Source organism: Amblyomma maculatum, chromosome 3, assembly GCF_055883805.1.
Source record: "Amblyomma maculatum isolate TAMU_Amacu chromosome 3, ASM5588380v1, whole genome shotgun sequence".
NCBI lineage: Eukaryota > Metazoa > Arthropoda > Arachnida > Ixodida > Ixodidae > Amblyomma > Amblyomma maculatum.
Window position 1 is genome coordinate 149035651 of NC_139346.1, and position 15758 is coordinate 149051408.

Sequence of the window (15758 nt, forward strand, 5' to 3'; positions counted from 1 at the left end):
AGCCTAGCGGTTCCTCTTTGGGCACTACGAATAGAGCATGCAGAAGAATAAACGCCTGCAGTTCATGCACGTTTCGGTGCGCTGTCATGGGAAGCTTAGGCGCGATATTCTCTGTTTGTGAGGTATTAAGTCGAACGTTAGAGAACAGCTTTGAGCTCCCAATCTCCAAACTACAGTCCAAGAATCTGTTCATGCAGACAGAAAGGACGCAAAGGCTTCTGTTATTAAACGTCAGGTGCAAATTGTGGTCTTGCTGAAGCAGCACCCGACTTGGGAAGTAGCAGGACGCAGGTTTGTTTCTCAATTTTCACTTTGGCTTGCTAAAGAAAATGCCACTTTCATAGTCAGTCCTAGAAATCGATTTAATGTCGGTAATACTGAGGCAAACTCCAGAGTTGAAATTTCCTAGATAATAAACACTTTCTGTCTGAGAATCTTTCAGAACCTGACAAAGACATAAATTGCCGCAACTATAGCCATTAATTCCATCAGAATAGGTATAGTATACGGAATATGAGGTTTGAAGTCTCAAAGTTACTTCATCTATGACAGATGTCAAAGAAGCAAAATAAAAGCTTCAATAGAAATGAGAAAGGGAAGGTAAATATTTTTTTTACATTACTTCAAGTGTATTAGTAGTAGAGGGATTGTAAAAGGTTTCCTAGAACTTCGAGGAAGACGACTTTATATACTCATCGGCAGCTCACCTAGTGTCAGGAGAGCTCAAAATACACGCCTTACCTGGGAAGTGAGATTTCTACTGCTGCCTCAAACTTCTGTTTCATCAGGTAAACTAAAGAACATTGGCTGCACATCTAGGCATGTTCCAAAGAAACGACTGATCGCATATTAAGTATTCAAAGTAAAGGGAAGGTGTTTGTCTCTGTCAACTTTTTAACGTTTTTTAGGGGGAAGACGGTTGGAGAAAACACAAAGTACATCGGAGGGTTCGTCGCAGGAAAAAGCTCTTTAGCGCCGCACATGACATCAGCCTTCTCCTTGCATGCGCTAGAAATGAGCGAAAAAGTTGTGAAGCATAGCCGATTAGTATTTAACTATGATTCGCGCTTTTACGTGTTCATTTAATTTATTGATTCGTTGAGCTACTCGTCGATAGCTGCACTGCGGCTGTCAAGTGGGGAGCGGAGGAAAAAAGACGATACGGGGATTTCTCTGGTGATTTCTTGGTTGAAGTAGACTGCGGAATTGCGCAACTGCTCTCCAAGTAAAAGGAACGATCTTTCTTATAGCAAACGACGAGCACGGCTCGAATAATTATTATGTACGAGTTGTTTTCGGAGGCAGCGTCGCGTGGCGTTGTGTATGCAAGCCCTGTTACTGCCTCCACCTTCGTGTCGCCGCCGATGGCAGCGCCACCTTTCTTTACAAAAATGAGGGCCGTCTACAGCTTTCTACAGTTATTTTATTTATGAATGCTGGAAATATTTTTTTGTGGATACTATCACTTGGTTGGATGGAAAAAAAATTTCGAATGACAGTTGGCAGTTGCATAAGGCCCCCGGTAGAGCGCGGCTTTTACGTGGTAGTCCACATCCGTTGCTTACGCTTTGAGAAAGAAAAAATACGAGGTCCCGTTAGCTAACAGCCATAAACTTGCCCCCGCAGGCGTAGGAAAGTTTTATACCCATGCACGCATCTTCTTCAAAACTACTCATGACTAAAAACGGAATAGGTACCCATCTTCAGCAAAGTTCAAGATAGCATTCTCATCACCCAACTAGTGTCGTGGATTACTTATTGTGGAATACACTTGCTATGTCTATAAAATTGTTTTAAGCTAAGACATTGTAGGGCACATTGACTCTTGACCATCAAATTGAGATTGATAGCTACATAGGTTGCCGTCTAAAGATGAGTAAAGTGTTTTGATGTCATCGCATAGTTTTAGACGAAAAACGCCATGTTGTGGACAAAATGTTGCATTTTTTTTTCCACTTTCCGTTTTAAAGCCTCTTGTTGCATTGAATCAGACTTTTGGATCTCTGAACACAATAGCGTATTGTATCTCGGCATGCGTAAATTTTCCTAGTGGGCCTATGAAGCCACCTCTATAAAATCACATCTATTTTCGGATAATATTAAAAGCATTATCGCAGAACGTTATTTCTGAGTGTGATGTTTTTCTTTACAATGCCTCGTAAGCAGTGTTACTGCACGTGTGTCTGTTTTCTGCAGAAAAACAAAAAAAGGAACTTCAGATAAAACCGAGCTCAGCTTCTCCTGCGAAATCAATTGGAATGAACGTCGCTTCTCTAGTAACCCCTTGTGAAGAATAGTCTAGAAAATCTTCCCCAAATCGCCTCGTTTGATTTTTAGGTTCTGTTAATACGTGAGATCCGGGAATAAAATACGAACGTTTCAGAGACACGAAGCGCCTTCGTAAGATCGACAGAACAAAAAAAGGAAAAATGCGCCGTGCTACTCCGAGTGGCCTTTGCATGGTTACTGCAACTATTCTCCCAGTCCCTCGCCAGTAACTGTTCTCTGCTCCCCCCCCCCACCACACACACACGAATCCGCAGTAGTGACTAAGGCTGAATTCGTAATTCCAGATTGTCGCAAACGTGCCAGTGTGACACCAGCTCTTGCACGTGCAACGCGCATGACTGGTGCTGCTTAAACCAAGAAAAGACGGCATTAGGCAGCCCACACGCAAAAAAGAATGGAAGACATTGAGATGAATATGGATCCTTTGCAACTTATTACGCGTTGCGAAACTGGGTTTGCGCGAAGCATTGAGCTGAACAAAAATTACATTAGCAAGGTTGCTGACTTTCCCCTCTCCAACAGTACAACCTAGTTTGTGCTTTTTCTTACAGCCGACTATCAGGTATAAAAGGTTCAGCGTGAACGGTACGCATCAGAAGCTTCTGCTCCTCCAACGGACTAGGAAGACCAACATGGTTAGTCACCTCACTGTTTTATATTTTGTTTATTGAAGCTCAAACTGAGGAATGTGAGCAGTTCGCAGATTTACACTTGTTGTTATACTTTGTCCCAGATTCGGAAAATAATTCCTTGCGATGAGCTCAATATGTTTTCTGATGCATTGTCTAAGCTCTAACTTTAACAGAACATTAATTGGAATAATTGCGATTGAGAAAAAAGTAAGGAATGTTTTTTTTTAATCTTTGGACGACACCCTAAATAATATTCTTGAAGGTTCCATCACTAGATGTCATTATATGGTAATTACCTGATTCAGAGGACGTCCACGGCGCTTTGAAATACATTCGTTATATAATGCTAAGTGCCCAAGTAAATTCCTGTCGAATGATTAGGAAAATTGTATTCGTTAACATTTCCCTCCTTTGCTGCAGCTAGTGTAACATTTAGACGTAAACGTTTCCTGAGCTTATGCTGCCCTGTTGGCGACTCGTTACGCAATTCTCAGCAACCTTCTCAACCTTGTAAGGCATAACAAATAGAGCAGAACATATAATTTTAAACTGATTGTTTATAGGTTCATAATTAATAAGCTGGCAATCCCGAGATAGAAAAAGGCCAATTTTGTGATTTAACACTATGGAACAATTCATTTTACCCAGCTTCGTGCCTGCATCGTCTTCGCCCTGGCCACCAGCGCCTTCGCTGGCGGCATCGGCCACCTTGGCGGCATCGCCACCGGTGGATACACCCTTGCCAGCAACCTCGGCTACGGCCTTGGTTACGGCAACCTCGGCTATGCCGGTCTCGGCTATGGCGGTCTCGGCATCACCCACTACGGCCTCTCCCACGGCATTGGCTACTCCGGTCTGACTGGCTACGGCCTCGGTTACGGTTACGGATATGCCCCAGCTGCCAGCTACGCTGTCGCCGCCCCAGCTGTTTCTCGTACCGTCTCCACCTACCACACCGCCCCAGCCGTGGCTGCCGTTCACGCCGCTCCAGCCGTTGCCACCTACGCTGCTGCCCCAGCTCTTACCACTGTTGCCCACGCTGCTCCAGCCGTCGCCACTTACGCTGCTGCTCCAGCCGTCACCAGGGTTGCCACCACCTACGCCGCTGCCCCAGCTGTGACCAGGGTTGTGCAGTCCGCTCCAATTGTGGCCTCCGCCCCAACTGTTGCCACCTATGCTGCTGCTCCAGCCGTGACCAGCGTTGTCCGCTCCGCCCAAGTTGTTGCCGCTGCCCCAGCTGTCACTGCTGTCCATGCTGCTCCAGCCCTTGCTGCCGTCCACGCCGCCCCAGCCGTGACTGCCGTCCACGCTGCCCCAGCTGTTACTACCGTTCATGCTGCCCCAGCTCTCGCTACCTACGGTACCTATGGTCTTGCCCACTCTTCCCCACTTTACTACGGATACGGTGTTGGCTCTCTCGGCTATGGAGCCGGCCACTATGGTTACGGCCATGGTCTTCTCGGTTATGGCCTGAACTATGGCTATGGTCTCGGCAGCCCACTGAGCTACGCTACCCTCCTCCGCAAGAAGAAGTGTGAGTACTGGGTTATTTGTACATTCAAAATTGGCTGTTTTTTACGTTTTTTTCCCTAACATGAAAAATGTCCTTCACATTGCAGAAATTCGGCATCTTGTAAACGTCGCACAAGGATTGAAGCACAATGCAATGGAGGAAATTTCAAGATTGTTATCAGTAATTTTGACAATGGTCCTGAAATAAACTTCTCGTCTGTAGGCCTTTTGTCTCGGGTTTTTGGTGGATACACAACCGATACCATTTGTATGGGCGTAGGGGCAATCGGGCGGACATGAAGAAGACTGGCAAAGGATTCTGCTTGGTCATGGAAACCAGCCTTTGAAGTTAGCATTGCTTCTCAAACTTGATGCCAAATTTGATATAATTTTAACTTTGACTCATAAATTGTTGTGGAAGAACCATAAAGGCGTTAGTGCCATCTTTTAAAAGTTTTGAAGCAGTAGCTTCAAGTTCAGCAGAGAAGGTAATCACAATTTTTAGCAGGTATTCGAATTCGCAGCGAAAAGAAAAAGCCATTTTTCAAAAGATGTTTTCATTGCAGCACAAAAAATATGATTATTAACAAAATCTCGACACTTAATTAAAATAAACAAGTTTAGATTTTCACTGTGGTGACAGTAAAGCTAAATATCACATGCCTGCTTCTGAAGTTTAATGTAGCTCTTCAAAAGGAGCCTAGAAAAAGCCAATAACCATACCGATTTGCTTAAAAAATTTTCTTCCAAGGCAGAAATAAACAGACACCTGAAAGGAAACTTGAAGAAATGCGAGGATGATATCCTTGAAATTAAAGCTTTCAAGCAGTAATCCCTAATTAATTTTTGCTTGGTTCTCAAGAGACACAGTCATGTTATCGCAGCATCTAAATGGCACAGTAGAGCTCAGGAAAAAACGACAACTTAGGTTGGGTTATACTGCGATCGCCGCTATTTCTTGCTTATACCTTTGTGATGCGGGAGGAGCAAAATTGGAAAAGTCATTTCGCTGAGAGGTTCCTTCCTCGTTTAGTCTGAGACTCATCTCTACAATGACATCACCAAGTTGTCCATTTTAACGATGTTATCTGCAGTGATTTTGGGAGCATGCTCATCAGCACATCAAAAACTCTTGATTGACATGAGTCTATATTTTCGGCAGTTAGGCAACATCTTAGAATATCTGTCCATGATTTAACGCGTTCGCAATAGTGCTAGTCATATCCAGCACCTCAAAATAAAATTTCTCAAGTGCTCTTCTGTGTACCTAAGCACAATTTTAAAATTTATTGCTCGTGCTGATGCAGTCCATTCACTGCAATGGCATGAATGTTAACAATGAACACTAGAGAACCAATATATGCCATTAGAGAGGATGAGAGCAGGCTATGCTCTAATGAATGCACCCTGGCAGTTGTTGGGGGTTATATTTGACACTTCTCATTTTTAAATCAAAAACATATGTCCCATTATGACAAAAGCCACTGTCATTTGATATCTGTTCTTTGTGCTGGCAAGGTGATCGCAAATTTCCAGCGATGCCAATCAAGATACCGTGACGTCGTCAAGCAACCATATGACGCGCACAGTAGACCGAGTATACGTACTAGATGCACCGGCGGATATATCCGTGTCTACTAGCATCTGAAACCACCATCATTTGTCGCACGTCTATGTACTGTTACGGCGTGGAACCTTCACTCAGGACGGAGTCGCGCCCGACGAGCGAAGTAAGATATTGTTCCGTTCAGCAGCTCCACTTCCACTTCTTTGTGGCGACATGGGAATAGATGGTGGTCCACGCGGCTGGGAGAAGTCGAAGACAGCCGAGTACTGCGACAGAATATCTGCAAGTGAACGGCGTTAAGCTGTCCTCGGCGTTTTGTTGATCATTCCAAAAACAGTGCGCTCAGCGCTGGACGCTGGAACGGGTTCAGCCAGGGCAGTCATGACCGACACCACAGCTGGAGGTGCATCGGATTCACTTACAGCAAGTTTTAAGCCACCAGGTAAAACGACCGTTAGAGATGAAGAATTAATTGTCCACAACCACGCGCTGCCGTTAACCACAGATGCCAGCAGTGCGACACTAAACATTAGACTTTAAGCAGGTCGGATGCACTAGTTCTACTAGCGCTTCAAACATTTCACCTTTCCCAAGGGCGGCGAACACCGGAACACACACTGCAGCCCGCGATGGCATGATGGTATCGTGAAATACACAAAGTACGGTTCTGGCGTCACACGTACTTTCTATTAGGCTGGGAACATTCGCACGCTCTAAATAAACTTCGCCACTTGCGCAGTCGACCATCGCTCGGCACTGCTTCAAAAAGCCTATTCCTAATATGACGTCATAGATAGCGCTAGGAATAATAAAGAATTCCGCTAGATGAACGACTCCACCCAATTTAACTTCAAGATTACGCCCTCGAAAAGGACGCAGCGGTTCGCCACTCACACCACAGAACGTTGAGGCTTCACCACACTTAAGCATTACTTTGCGCCCCAGCAGGCTTTTAAATTTCATACTAACCACAGAAACAGTTGCACCAGTATCAACGAGAGCTAGTCTAGACATGCCATTAACGACCACATGAACTTTGTTCTTAATAACTGAGACGGGAGGAGGAATATTGGAACAGAGAAAAGTTCCAGCGGCGTCACCTCCATCTGTCGCACTGGTTCGTTTTCCGGACGAGGAGGCGGGAACCGGCGACGAGGTGACGGAGATCGCCGCGTGCGGAATACGGGAGGAGGAGTGACACTCCGATCTGATGCCGGAGACGAATTGCAACGGGTAGTGCGGAAGTTCGGTTGGAGAAGATGAATATGCAATCATGGTAGATGCACCCTAGCAAGCCGGTCATGCTGGGAACATTGGAGACCCGTATCGGTAAGGTTGACGGCGGTGGCAGAATCTTGCGATATGGCCTGGATTTCCGCAGCGGAAGCAAGCCCGATGCGGGCGATCAATGGTTCGTGCGTGACATTCTTCATCAGAGCGAACAAAGGTTCTTGGCGCCGGGACCCATTCACAAAGCATCACGCAGTGCGTTCTGGTCGTGTAGGGGCAAAGGCCGCTTTAGTAGCGTTGGTCCTGGCGCGACCTCGAAGCGTTGTGTGGTCGAGAATTGGGAGGCGTGCAGTGCGCACCAAAGTCCGCTGCGTTGATAGAAAAAGGCTCTACCGGTCGCTGCATGCATAGAAGTGGACGTAGGATCACAAGGGAATGCCTGGGAGCGGGACAATTCTTCTCGAACTATCCGGCAGATGGTGGAGGCGAGATCAGTGACTTCGGAAGTTGTTTCAATGGCAGCAATTGTTGTCACTGCGTCCAAACGACCGAACTTCGGTGTTATTCGGCGCATCTTATATTCTAAAATGTTCGGCAATGCCGTGCGACATCGGCGACAGTGTCACGGCTTTTCGTGCTGATAAGGAACGTGCAGATGTCCTCAGTGAAGCCCTTCAGCAAATAACCCGCTTTGTCCTCGTCGGACATAAGAGGCGCGACGACATTGCATAGCTTCAGTACTGACTCAATATAGTGGGCACATGTCTGGAATTGCTCACGCATAGAATTCCTGCTTGAAATAAAGGCCGTACGAGCTTGTGCAGGCGGCCGTAGCGTTCCCTCGTGAACAAATCAAAGGGTAATGAGCTACAAGTTGTGGTAAAGCGCGTTAATGCACAACTTACACAATATAAAATCCTTGTAAAGTACTGAAAAATGCACAATAAAAACGTGATTCAAATATTTCGTCTATTGCACTCGGTGGAACCATACAAAGTGAAATAATGTATCAAAGGTGTGATTGCGTGAGTCGCTCTTTGTCGATGTCGAAGAAGGACATGAAACTGCACCTAAGTGGTGATAACCTCAGAGTGACACTAGATGAACAGCGCAGCTGCACTTTTATTTTTTTTTGCATAAAAGTATACTTGTAAAGTGCGTGCTCCTTTATTCCGTGTATTTTTAAATTTATTTTTCACTCAATAATGAAAACGCATCGAAGTTTGTAAACTGCCGTTGCCTTGGACAGAGGACATAGTCCCGGGTTAAGTCACTATCTCGCTTTTGACGGTGCCCTCCAGCATCAATGACCTTGAAAAAATTTGATTTCATTTATCGACATACGGAAGCTTTTCGCTGTTAGCTTCGATTTTGGTATATTATGCTTCAAATGTATTCACTAAGAGTTCATAAATGCTCGAAATGCATTGCATAAATGCATTGCAAGAACCAACCCGAGGGTAAAGAAGATACTTTACGCATGCGCTGTGTCAGCGGCAACGCAGCATGTAGGCGCGCAGTTGGTCCCTCCACGAAGTTGAATAGTTTGGCGCCTTCTCAGTTTTGTACCGCGAAACCAACGCGTAGTTCAATAAGAGATTTACTGTAGTTTACGCTTCTTCACTGGCAGCGCAGCATATAGGCACCAGAAGGTTAAAAACGAAAGTTGGTTTAACGTTCACGTTTCTTGCCTCTGTTTTCCTCATATTCGGAGCCGTGTTCTCTAACATAGCATACTGACAACGTGCGCGATCTCAGCTGATGAGATCTTAGCTGATGGCGCAGCTAAAGTCAACCAGAAAAAGCGCGAATATGAGTAAATTTTAGCCAGAACAAACGAGCGAAGTATAAGGTTTTTTTAGCGCCAGATCATAATTTGGCGGAATCGCTATCTCCGCATTGAAGTTGAAGCACGACAGCCTTATTAATGCTATCGTGTCCGGCTCTACTTTCCGGTCCTGGTTCTCGTGTTGCCATCCGTATTTTTATTAAAATCGCCAGAGGGCTAACTGCTAAGCGCTACTGCTCCAGAATACATAGAGGAGAAGCCACATAGAGAGCGAAGACATCCTCATTTGCTGCAGAATGCAGCGTCAACTGATACATGCGAGGCACCTCTCGCACTTTTTCTGATACATGCGAGGCACCTCTCGCAATTCGTCGGCTGTTATGTCTCCCCGACCACAAGTAGCCGCGTTTGATGTATTTATTGTCAGCATCCAGTGCAGGTGATACTAAAATGACAATGCTTTTGTGGTACAATGCAAGAAATATGGCCACGCAATCACTCGGAAACGTTACTTTCGATTTAGAAAATGTAAGGAGCCTTGGAATCGGCTTAATAATGCACACTCACTATCAATTTGCGTCGATGCAAGCCCAGCATTTGGCAAAAAAGCAAGGCCATACTTATCTCACAGAAATTCCGCAGTTACAAGAAAAACTTGCCTTGATGCAGGGTTCGAATCTGACACCACTGCATATTTCGGTAGTCGCTCTAAAACATATCCGCCGACCTTCCTTAGGCATGTTTCTACATCGGCGCTATTAATTTTCAAATACCCACCTAATAGCTTTCTATGGCAGTCCTAATTACACTCGTGAGCGCAGGACAAGATTCAGAAGCATAAATTATGACGTATGGGATAATTAGAATCTTTTTATCAATTTTATTAAATGTATGTAACAATATTTCACTCCTTGTCACCCTCCTTTTCATAAACTTAGCAGTGGATTTGTATGGCTGTTTTACCTACTAGCAGCAAACGCAGAAAAATGTCAAGAATATTTATGTAGGGCATCTGTATCTCAGACCATTCTTAATAACATGTGCATGACAGTATAGTATATTATCCCACAGTTACCTCACAATTTGAAATGTCTAAGGTTAATCTGCTCCTGTGGTCGCCCTCATCACAAAGGCCAATCATACCAGAGCCTCTTCAACCTAATGGCCGTTACCCATGCTCATGAATTCACCCGTCATTCGTCCCGCCTTGCTTCAACGCCATTACGGCACCTACAAATCATCTCCCGCACGGTGTTACTAAAGATATACAAAAGGGAGTACTCGGAATCTGGTACCCGCATAATAACTAATTCTAATATTTTGCCCCCCCTTTCATCAAATATACTAATCAGGATAAAGTCGTAAGCTACCATATTATTTGCTAGACTGCCAGACACAGGTGTAACGCCCTGTTTAACAAAGCCGTAGAAATGTACCAGCATGGTGGATGGTTGGGCATGTTAATGGGGGCATAATGCGTTGCTCTACCACTTGAAAACGAGGGAGTATGGGAGTATACCTTGCTACATCAAGCGTTCCGATGGATCTGATTCTCTGATTCCCGCAGCGCGCCTAATCTTTCAATCATTTCTTGCAATACTCTGCTCATCCAGCGTGATGGAATCATAAAGGCTCGGTTAGGGACAGTATTTCGACCTGGTGTAGAACGATGACAGCCTGACAAAATATAGGGGGGACTAGGAGAGAAAACGTTGCCATAGAAATCATTTCTGATATCCCAGTAAGGTTCTACGAAATCTGGTTTGGTAAGGCCGCAGATTTGTGCCAAAAGAAAAAGCAAGGGGGCCGAAGGGTTAAAAAATATGAGCGGCGTATTAGAACAGTCCTTAATGAGATGGCGTGACACCACTAATGGCCTCCTTTGCAGGCCATACAACTGCAGATTGTTTTGCGGACCCACATGCACTTTCTCTCACAAGTATTGATTGACATGTACTCATAACCTCCTGTCAGAGACACCAAACTCCGATTAAATAAAATCTTACGAACGTACCTGAGCCCCATTCCAGTAGTTGGAATGATTGAGATCTAAAGGCTCTGGACAGTTCCATTCCTACGTCAAAGGAGCTGCCCTAGAGTGGCAGCTCATCCTTGCCAGGTTATTTCATGATGGCACACAACCACCTGACAAATGAATGTACTGCCATGTCACCTAGAAACCACCTCCGGTCAGAGTCATGCTAGTCATTTGGCTCACAACAAAGACGGCGACGCTGATAGCGCCACTACCGGCACTAGAGTTTCCAAAAACTGACACCTTTAGAACTTCCGTGCTATCAGTGCTGTATGAACAGAAATAATGCTGCCTATAAGGCTTCAGCGAGGAAGCGGACGCGTCCAAGGCTTCAAAGCGAGACATTTAAACTGCTCGTTCTCCAGAAAATTCTACGGCATCGTCGGAGTTGTCAGTGTGGCAAGGAGTATTTGGATGAGGACATAAACTAGCAGCGATTGATTTGTACTTATGTGTGGTCACAACACCGGCAAGCATTGCTAGTATGGCATGCGCTTCCAACTCTGTCGCTCTTTGATATCGGAAGGCTCTGAGATGGTAATCGACTACATGTCGATTACCATGTCAGAGCCAATTCAAAGCCTCAGAACACGGCGCAGAGAAAATGAAGCGCAACTTCCAAATCTACTCGCCATCGAACGCGTAGCTCGCGAATTAGCGATTCTAGCGATCCCAGGCTTAGGAAAATCCATGTTGCACTTCATGAAACACCCGATTATTGAATTACGGAAACGAACAGAAAGGTGAAAAACGCAGATGAAAGCATTAAATGTATTGCCTTACTCTACGCGATTCAAATGCTACCGGTGACACAACTAGGCTGGATACACAACACCCTAAAAAAAACATTGTCAATAACATTGGCCTGCCAAGTTACGTTGAAAATTTAAATAAGCAAAATCACGCCTTTTCGTGGTAGCAGCCACATCATTTTCATGCTTCCGGCAAACAAGCAGTAGGTTGACGTGCTGCTATTTCACTGGTATGTCTCACGCTCACTTCGATGGTACACGTAAAGACGCTTAAGCTTTTGCCTTGCAGTAAATAATTAGGCATATACCCTGTTTTACCTCTATTTGTGCTAAAGTGGCTGATCATGCGTTTGTTTTGCCTCCCTTCTTGCTGTTCGTATTGGTTAAAAGAGATCTACTAATCTACAAATAAAAGCGAACAGCTGAAAAGAAACTGACATTAGACATGAACAAGCATTTCATTTGTGCATATTCTCATTCATTACTAATATCAAAGTGCTGAAACATTGCAACGATTCCTCCACAGCAATCTGACCGCTTCTGGAGAGAATGAAATCATAAAGTGTGCCGCAACTAAAGCACTATAGCCGCCTGCTATGATAACTGAAAGAAACTTAAACTAAGCCTGACACAAAGATCGGTTGCCAGTCCACAAATCAAATTGTCGTCTTTAGCCGGTTTCATTGTGTAAATGGCAACATGAAAAAAGAAGGAATTGTAACAAAAATACTCACTAAACTGCGATGAGGCGAAAGCCTCTATCGTGCGGTGGTCCGCAGCCTCCACTACGGCAGCTCTTCCTCTGTTTTCGCTCTTACATTCACCATGACGCGATAGCGTAAGCTACAAGTCAACATATAAAGCTCCGCTTTAAACCAGCCATATGAACGTGCCTGCATGGCCTAGGGATACCGTGAATGCGACTTGGCAGGGCGATTTTGATATCACCCTCCTATATGAAAGGAGAAACCCTAGTTGGCAGCTCCTGCCAAACGTAATGTCGGCACGTTCCCCGTCCGGTTATTTCTCGGCCATGTCACCTGCCTGTTACATCCTCCCACGTAACGAACCGTTACGAACGACCAAACGCACACAATCCGCGAGCATGCGCCATTAAAGGCTATCGTCTTAAAATGATTATAATATTAAAATGTTTGAGAAAGAAGGCAGGTCTTCAGTAGATAGGTAGTCCGGTCTATGTACTTGGTTAGTTACCTCGAGGTGGAGACCAAAAATAGCTTTCACACAACCCTCTTTCTGCACAAAAACAGATTGCTGCTTGGTGGATCGGTTCATTTGCTAGCGGCCTGTGTTACAAAACATGACTTTTTTATTGCACAAATATGACCTTTGGTACAAGAGATCTACCTACAAAGATGCACGTCTGTATCAACTATATATGCCAACAACTATCAGTGCTGAGGCCCCTGTCTGCTTATTTTTTTGTCAAGTGGCCTGGTAGGGTGGTATGCGCGCATTCGAAGTTGTAGATTATATGCGGCCCGAAGTTCAGGGCAAGTTGTTAAGAAATAATTAGGCATCGCTTCTGTGGCGGTAAGGAAGCAAAAGCGGCAGAAATACCTTCCCCCACGACTGCGCGCACGCATATTATCGTTGCGCGTCTTCAGTCGCGCGTGTTACAATTTCAAGGCAAACCGATTTCTTACATTCAATCACATAAGTTATGTCGCCTCATTGCAGATCACAGTGCGCAAAGCGCGCTGGACGATGCGCTTCATTTATAAGGTGTTCATTATACATCGGTATAGCCCTCTTCGTCTCCGGTGCGGTTCGCTGATAGAGCTGTTGGTATACTTCCGAGAGGTTCGATATTTTCCTGCAAACCTCCAGAAAGGATCGAAGGTGGAGGCAGCGCTAACCTCCTGGGTTCTGGCACCATAAATATATAAGGCGGATAGTAGGCACCAGGCCGCGCCTAACATACGTTTAGTTTGGATTTCCGGGTGCCAACGTGGCGCCCAGTTTTCTTCGCATTTCCCAATCCCAAAATTATTCTTCCTGCTCCATGCTCGTTAAACGCTCACGAATCTTCTACAACTTCTGTCATTGTTGAACTGGTGAGGTGGTGATTTCATCTACAATTTTAGAAAAAGTGTAAAGCACATCATTTCTATATCGACAGTTGAGAATAATCAAGTAGTCATTGGCGCTCCACCCGTAACATGGCTGTTTGTAGAGCGAAAACAAGACGCACTATAATCCCGTCTTTCTTTATCGTTCACGTGAACTAATGAACCTTTGATCACTGGCCGCTTATGGACTCCGAGCAATAACCCGAAGTTATGAAATTAGCGTTCTTTAAATTTTAGCTCATAATAAACACCAGTTCTGTTCCACCTCTCATAATTACAAAAAAAAAGTTATGTTAGCCGTGCTTTTTCCATCAGAAAAAAGCTGCTGATTTTCTTTGGTATGGAAACATTTACAGTAATGCATAGCTACTATATAGAACATTTCCTATCAAGCTCTATAGACACTTCCCTGATAAGACTTCTCCGGATCATCTATATGTTAAAAAAAAAAAATTAGCCAGGAAGACCGATTTGAAAGTTCGTATACTTTCAACCACATCTGCGAGAGAAAAATTGTGGCTGCTCTGTATCTACTTAGACGAAATTGCTGATTAATATTTCAGCACGAAGTCCTGAGCTGCCTCGTCAATTACTGTAAGCATTTGCCAAGTTTAATACGATTTTTCAATTGCGGGGTTGTCAGCTTTATTGTACACTATAGAACATGACTCCAACTTAGGCTTCTGTTTTTGAGCCTTCTCTAGTCGGCAGTTAGGCTCAACATTGCCTGCCAGAGTTGCAGGAACTGTAAATAACTTCAAAATCACGCTTGAAAACACGAGGTGAACATAACGTCGCCACAAAAAAGAGTGATCAACAGTAGAACTGTAAACTCCTAAGTAGCTGATGTGTAGAAGCATGATTAGCGGGCGTAGGACAGCAGTGCCGGTTCCATGGACAAAGGCATCCAAGTGTACGTGCTTTTTCAACGGCTCGAACTGCCACCTGAAACCACAGTAATGCCGAGACGATGCACAAATGAAAAAAGCTCGTTGATAGGACGCCGTTCCACTAATCCCCTAGGTGCGGCAGCCTACGCTATAAAACGGATCACGGCTGAGCAAGGAAAGTCAGCTACAGGGCCCGTATAAATAGCCCTAGGTATTTAATATAGGATTGCAGGGCTGGCGAAAAAAATTTCAGCCCACATCATTCTACCTTATGAGGCCAAATTTGAAACTCACTTCAAGATCACCATATAGAAGTTGGCGGTGTATCAACCAGGGAGCAGATCAAAATTGTTCAGCTCCCCAGAAGCGCGCTTATAAAAGAAGCCCGTCGTAGAGATACAGGTATTTTAACCTTTAGCAGCTTCTAATTTACTAAAGCTGGCTTTTCCCACAAATATAACCTAACACAAACAAAATATTGGTTTTCTACCAGTTCAGGCCAATTTCAATTTCCTCGCAGTGTCCCAGTAAAGCTGACGTTCACATATTGCACAGTAAATATAAGAGTGTTGTAAACGTCGTGGCCTTCACTTTCTTGGCTACAAGGCAATTACGTTTCAGAAATTAGTTATTGCCCCAGCCGATTCTCATTCTGTGAATAAAAAAAAAAGTATCGAAGGACATTACGTCAGCGGCACAAATTAGGTCATCATCATATTACTACGTGACAATATCCAACCAAAAGTGGGGCAACTAATAAAATTTTCTTCTTTGGGGTCTACCATGTACCAAATTCTGATGAACGAAGAAAACACTGGATTTCCGGCGTTCGTCCCTTACATTGAGTAAATATGTGAAAGCCGGGGTTGAAATACTGATGTTTAGATCAATCGAGCATTCTTTATGCCGTAGTAAGGGGAGAAAAGAAAGACATTGTCGAAAGGAAAGCAAGCTTCATCGGATTACAGC

At 44.6% G+C, this 15758-nt stretch overlaps 1 protein-coding gene across 1 annotated transcript; it reads left to right on the top strand.

The window, feature by feature from the left end:
• The first annotated feature begins 2824 nt into the window (after nt 1-2824).
• LOC146196392 (uncharacterized) lies at nt 2825-4655 on the top strand. The gene is made up of 3 exons (XM_084598167.1): nt 2825-2924; nt 3570-4455; nt 4541-4655. Coding segments are annotated over exons 1-3 (891 nt in total). The 5' UTR covers nt 2825-2921; the 3' UTR covers nt 4543-4655.
• Nucleotides 4656-15758: the final 11103 nt, after the last annotated feature.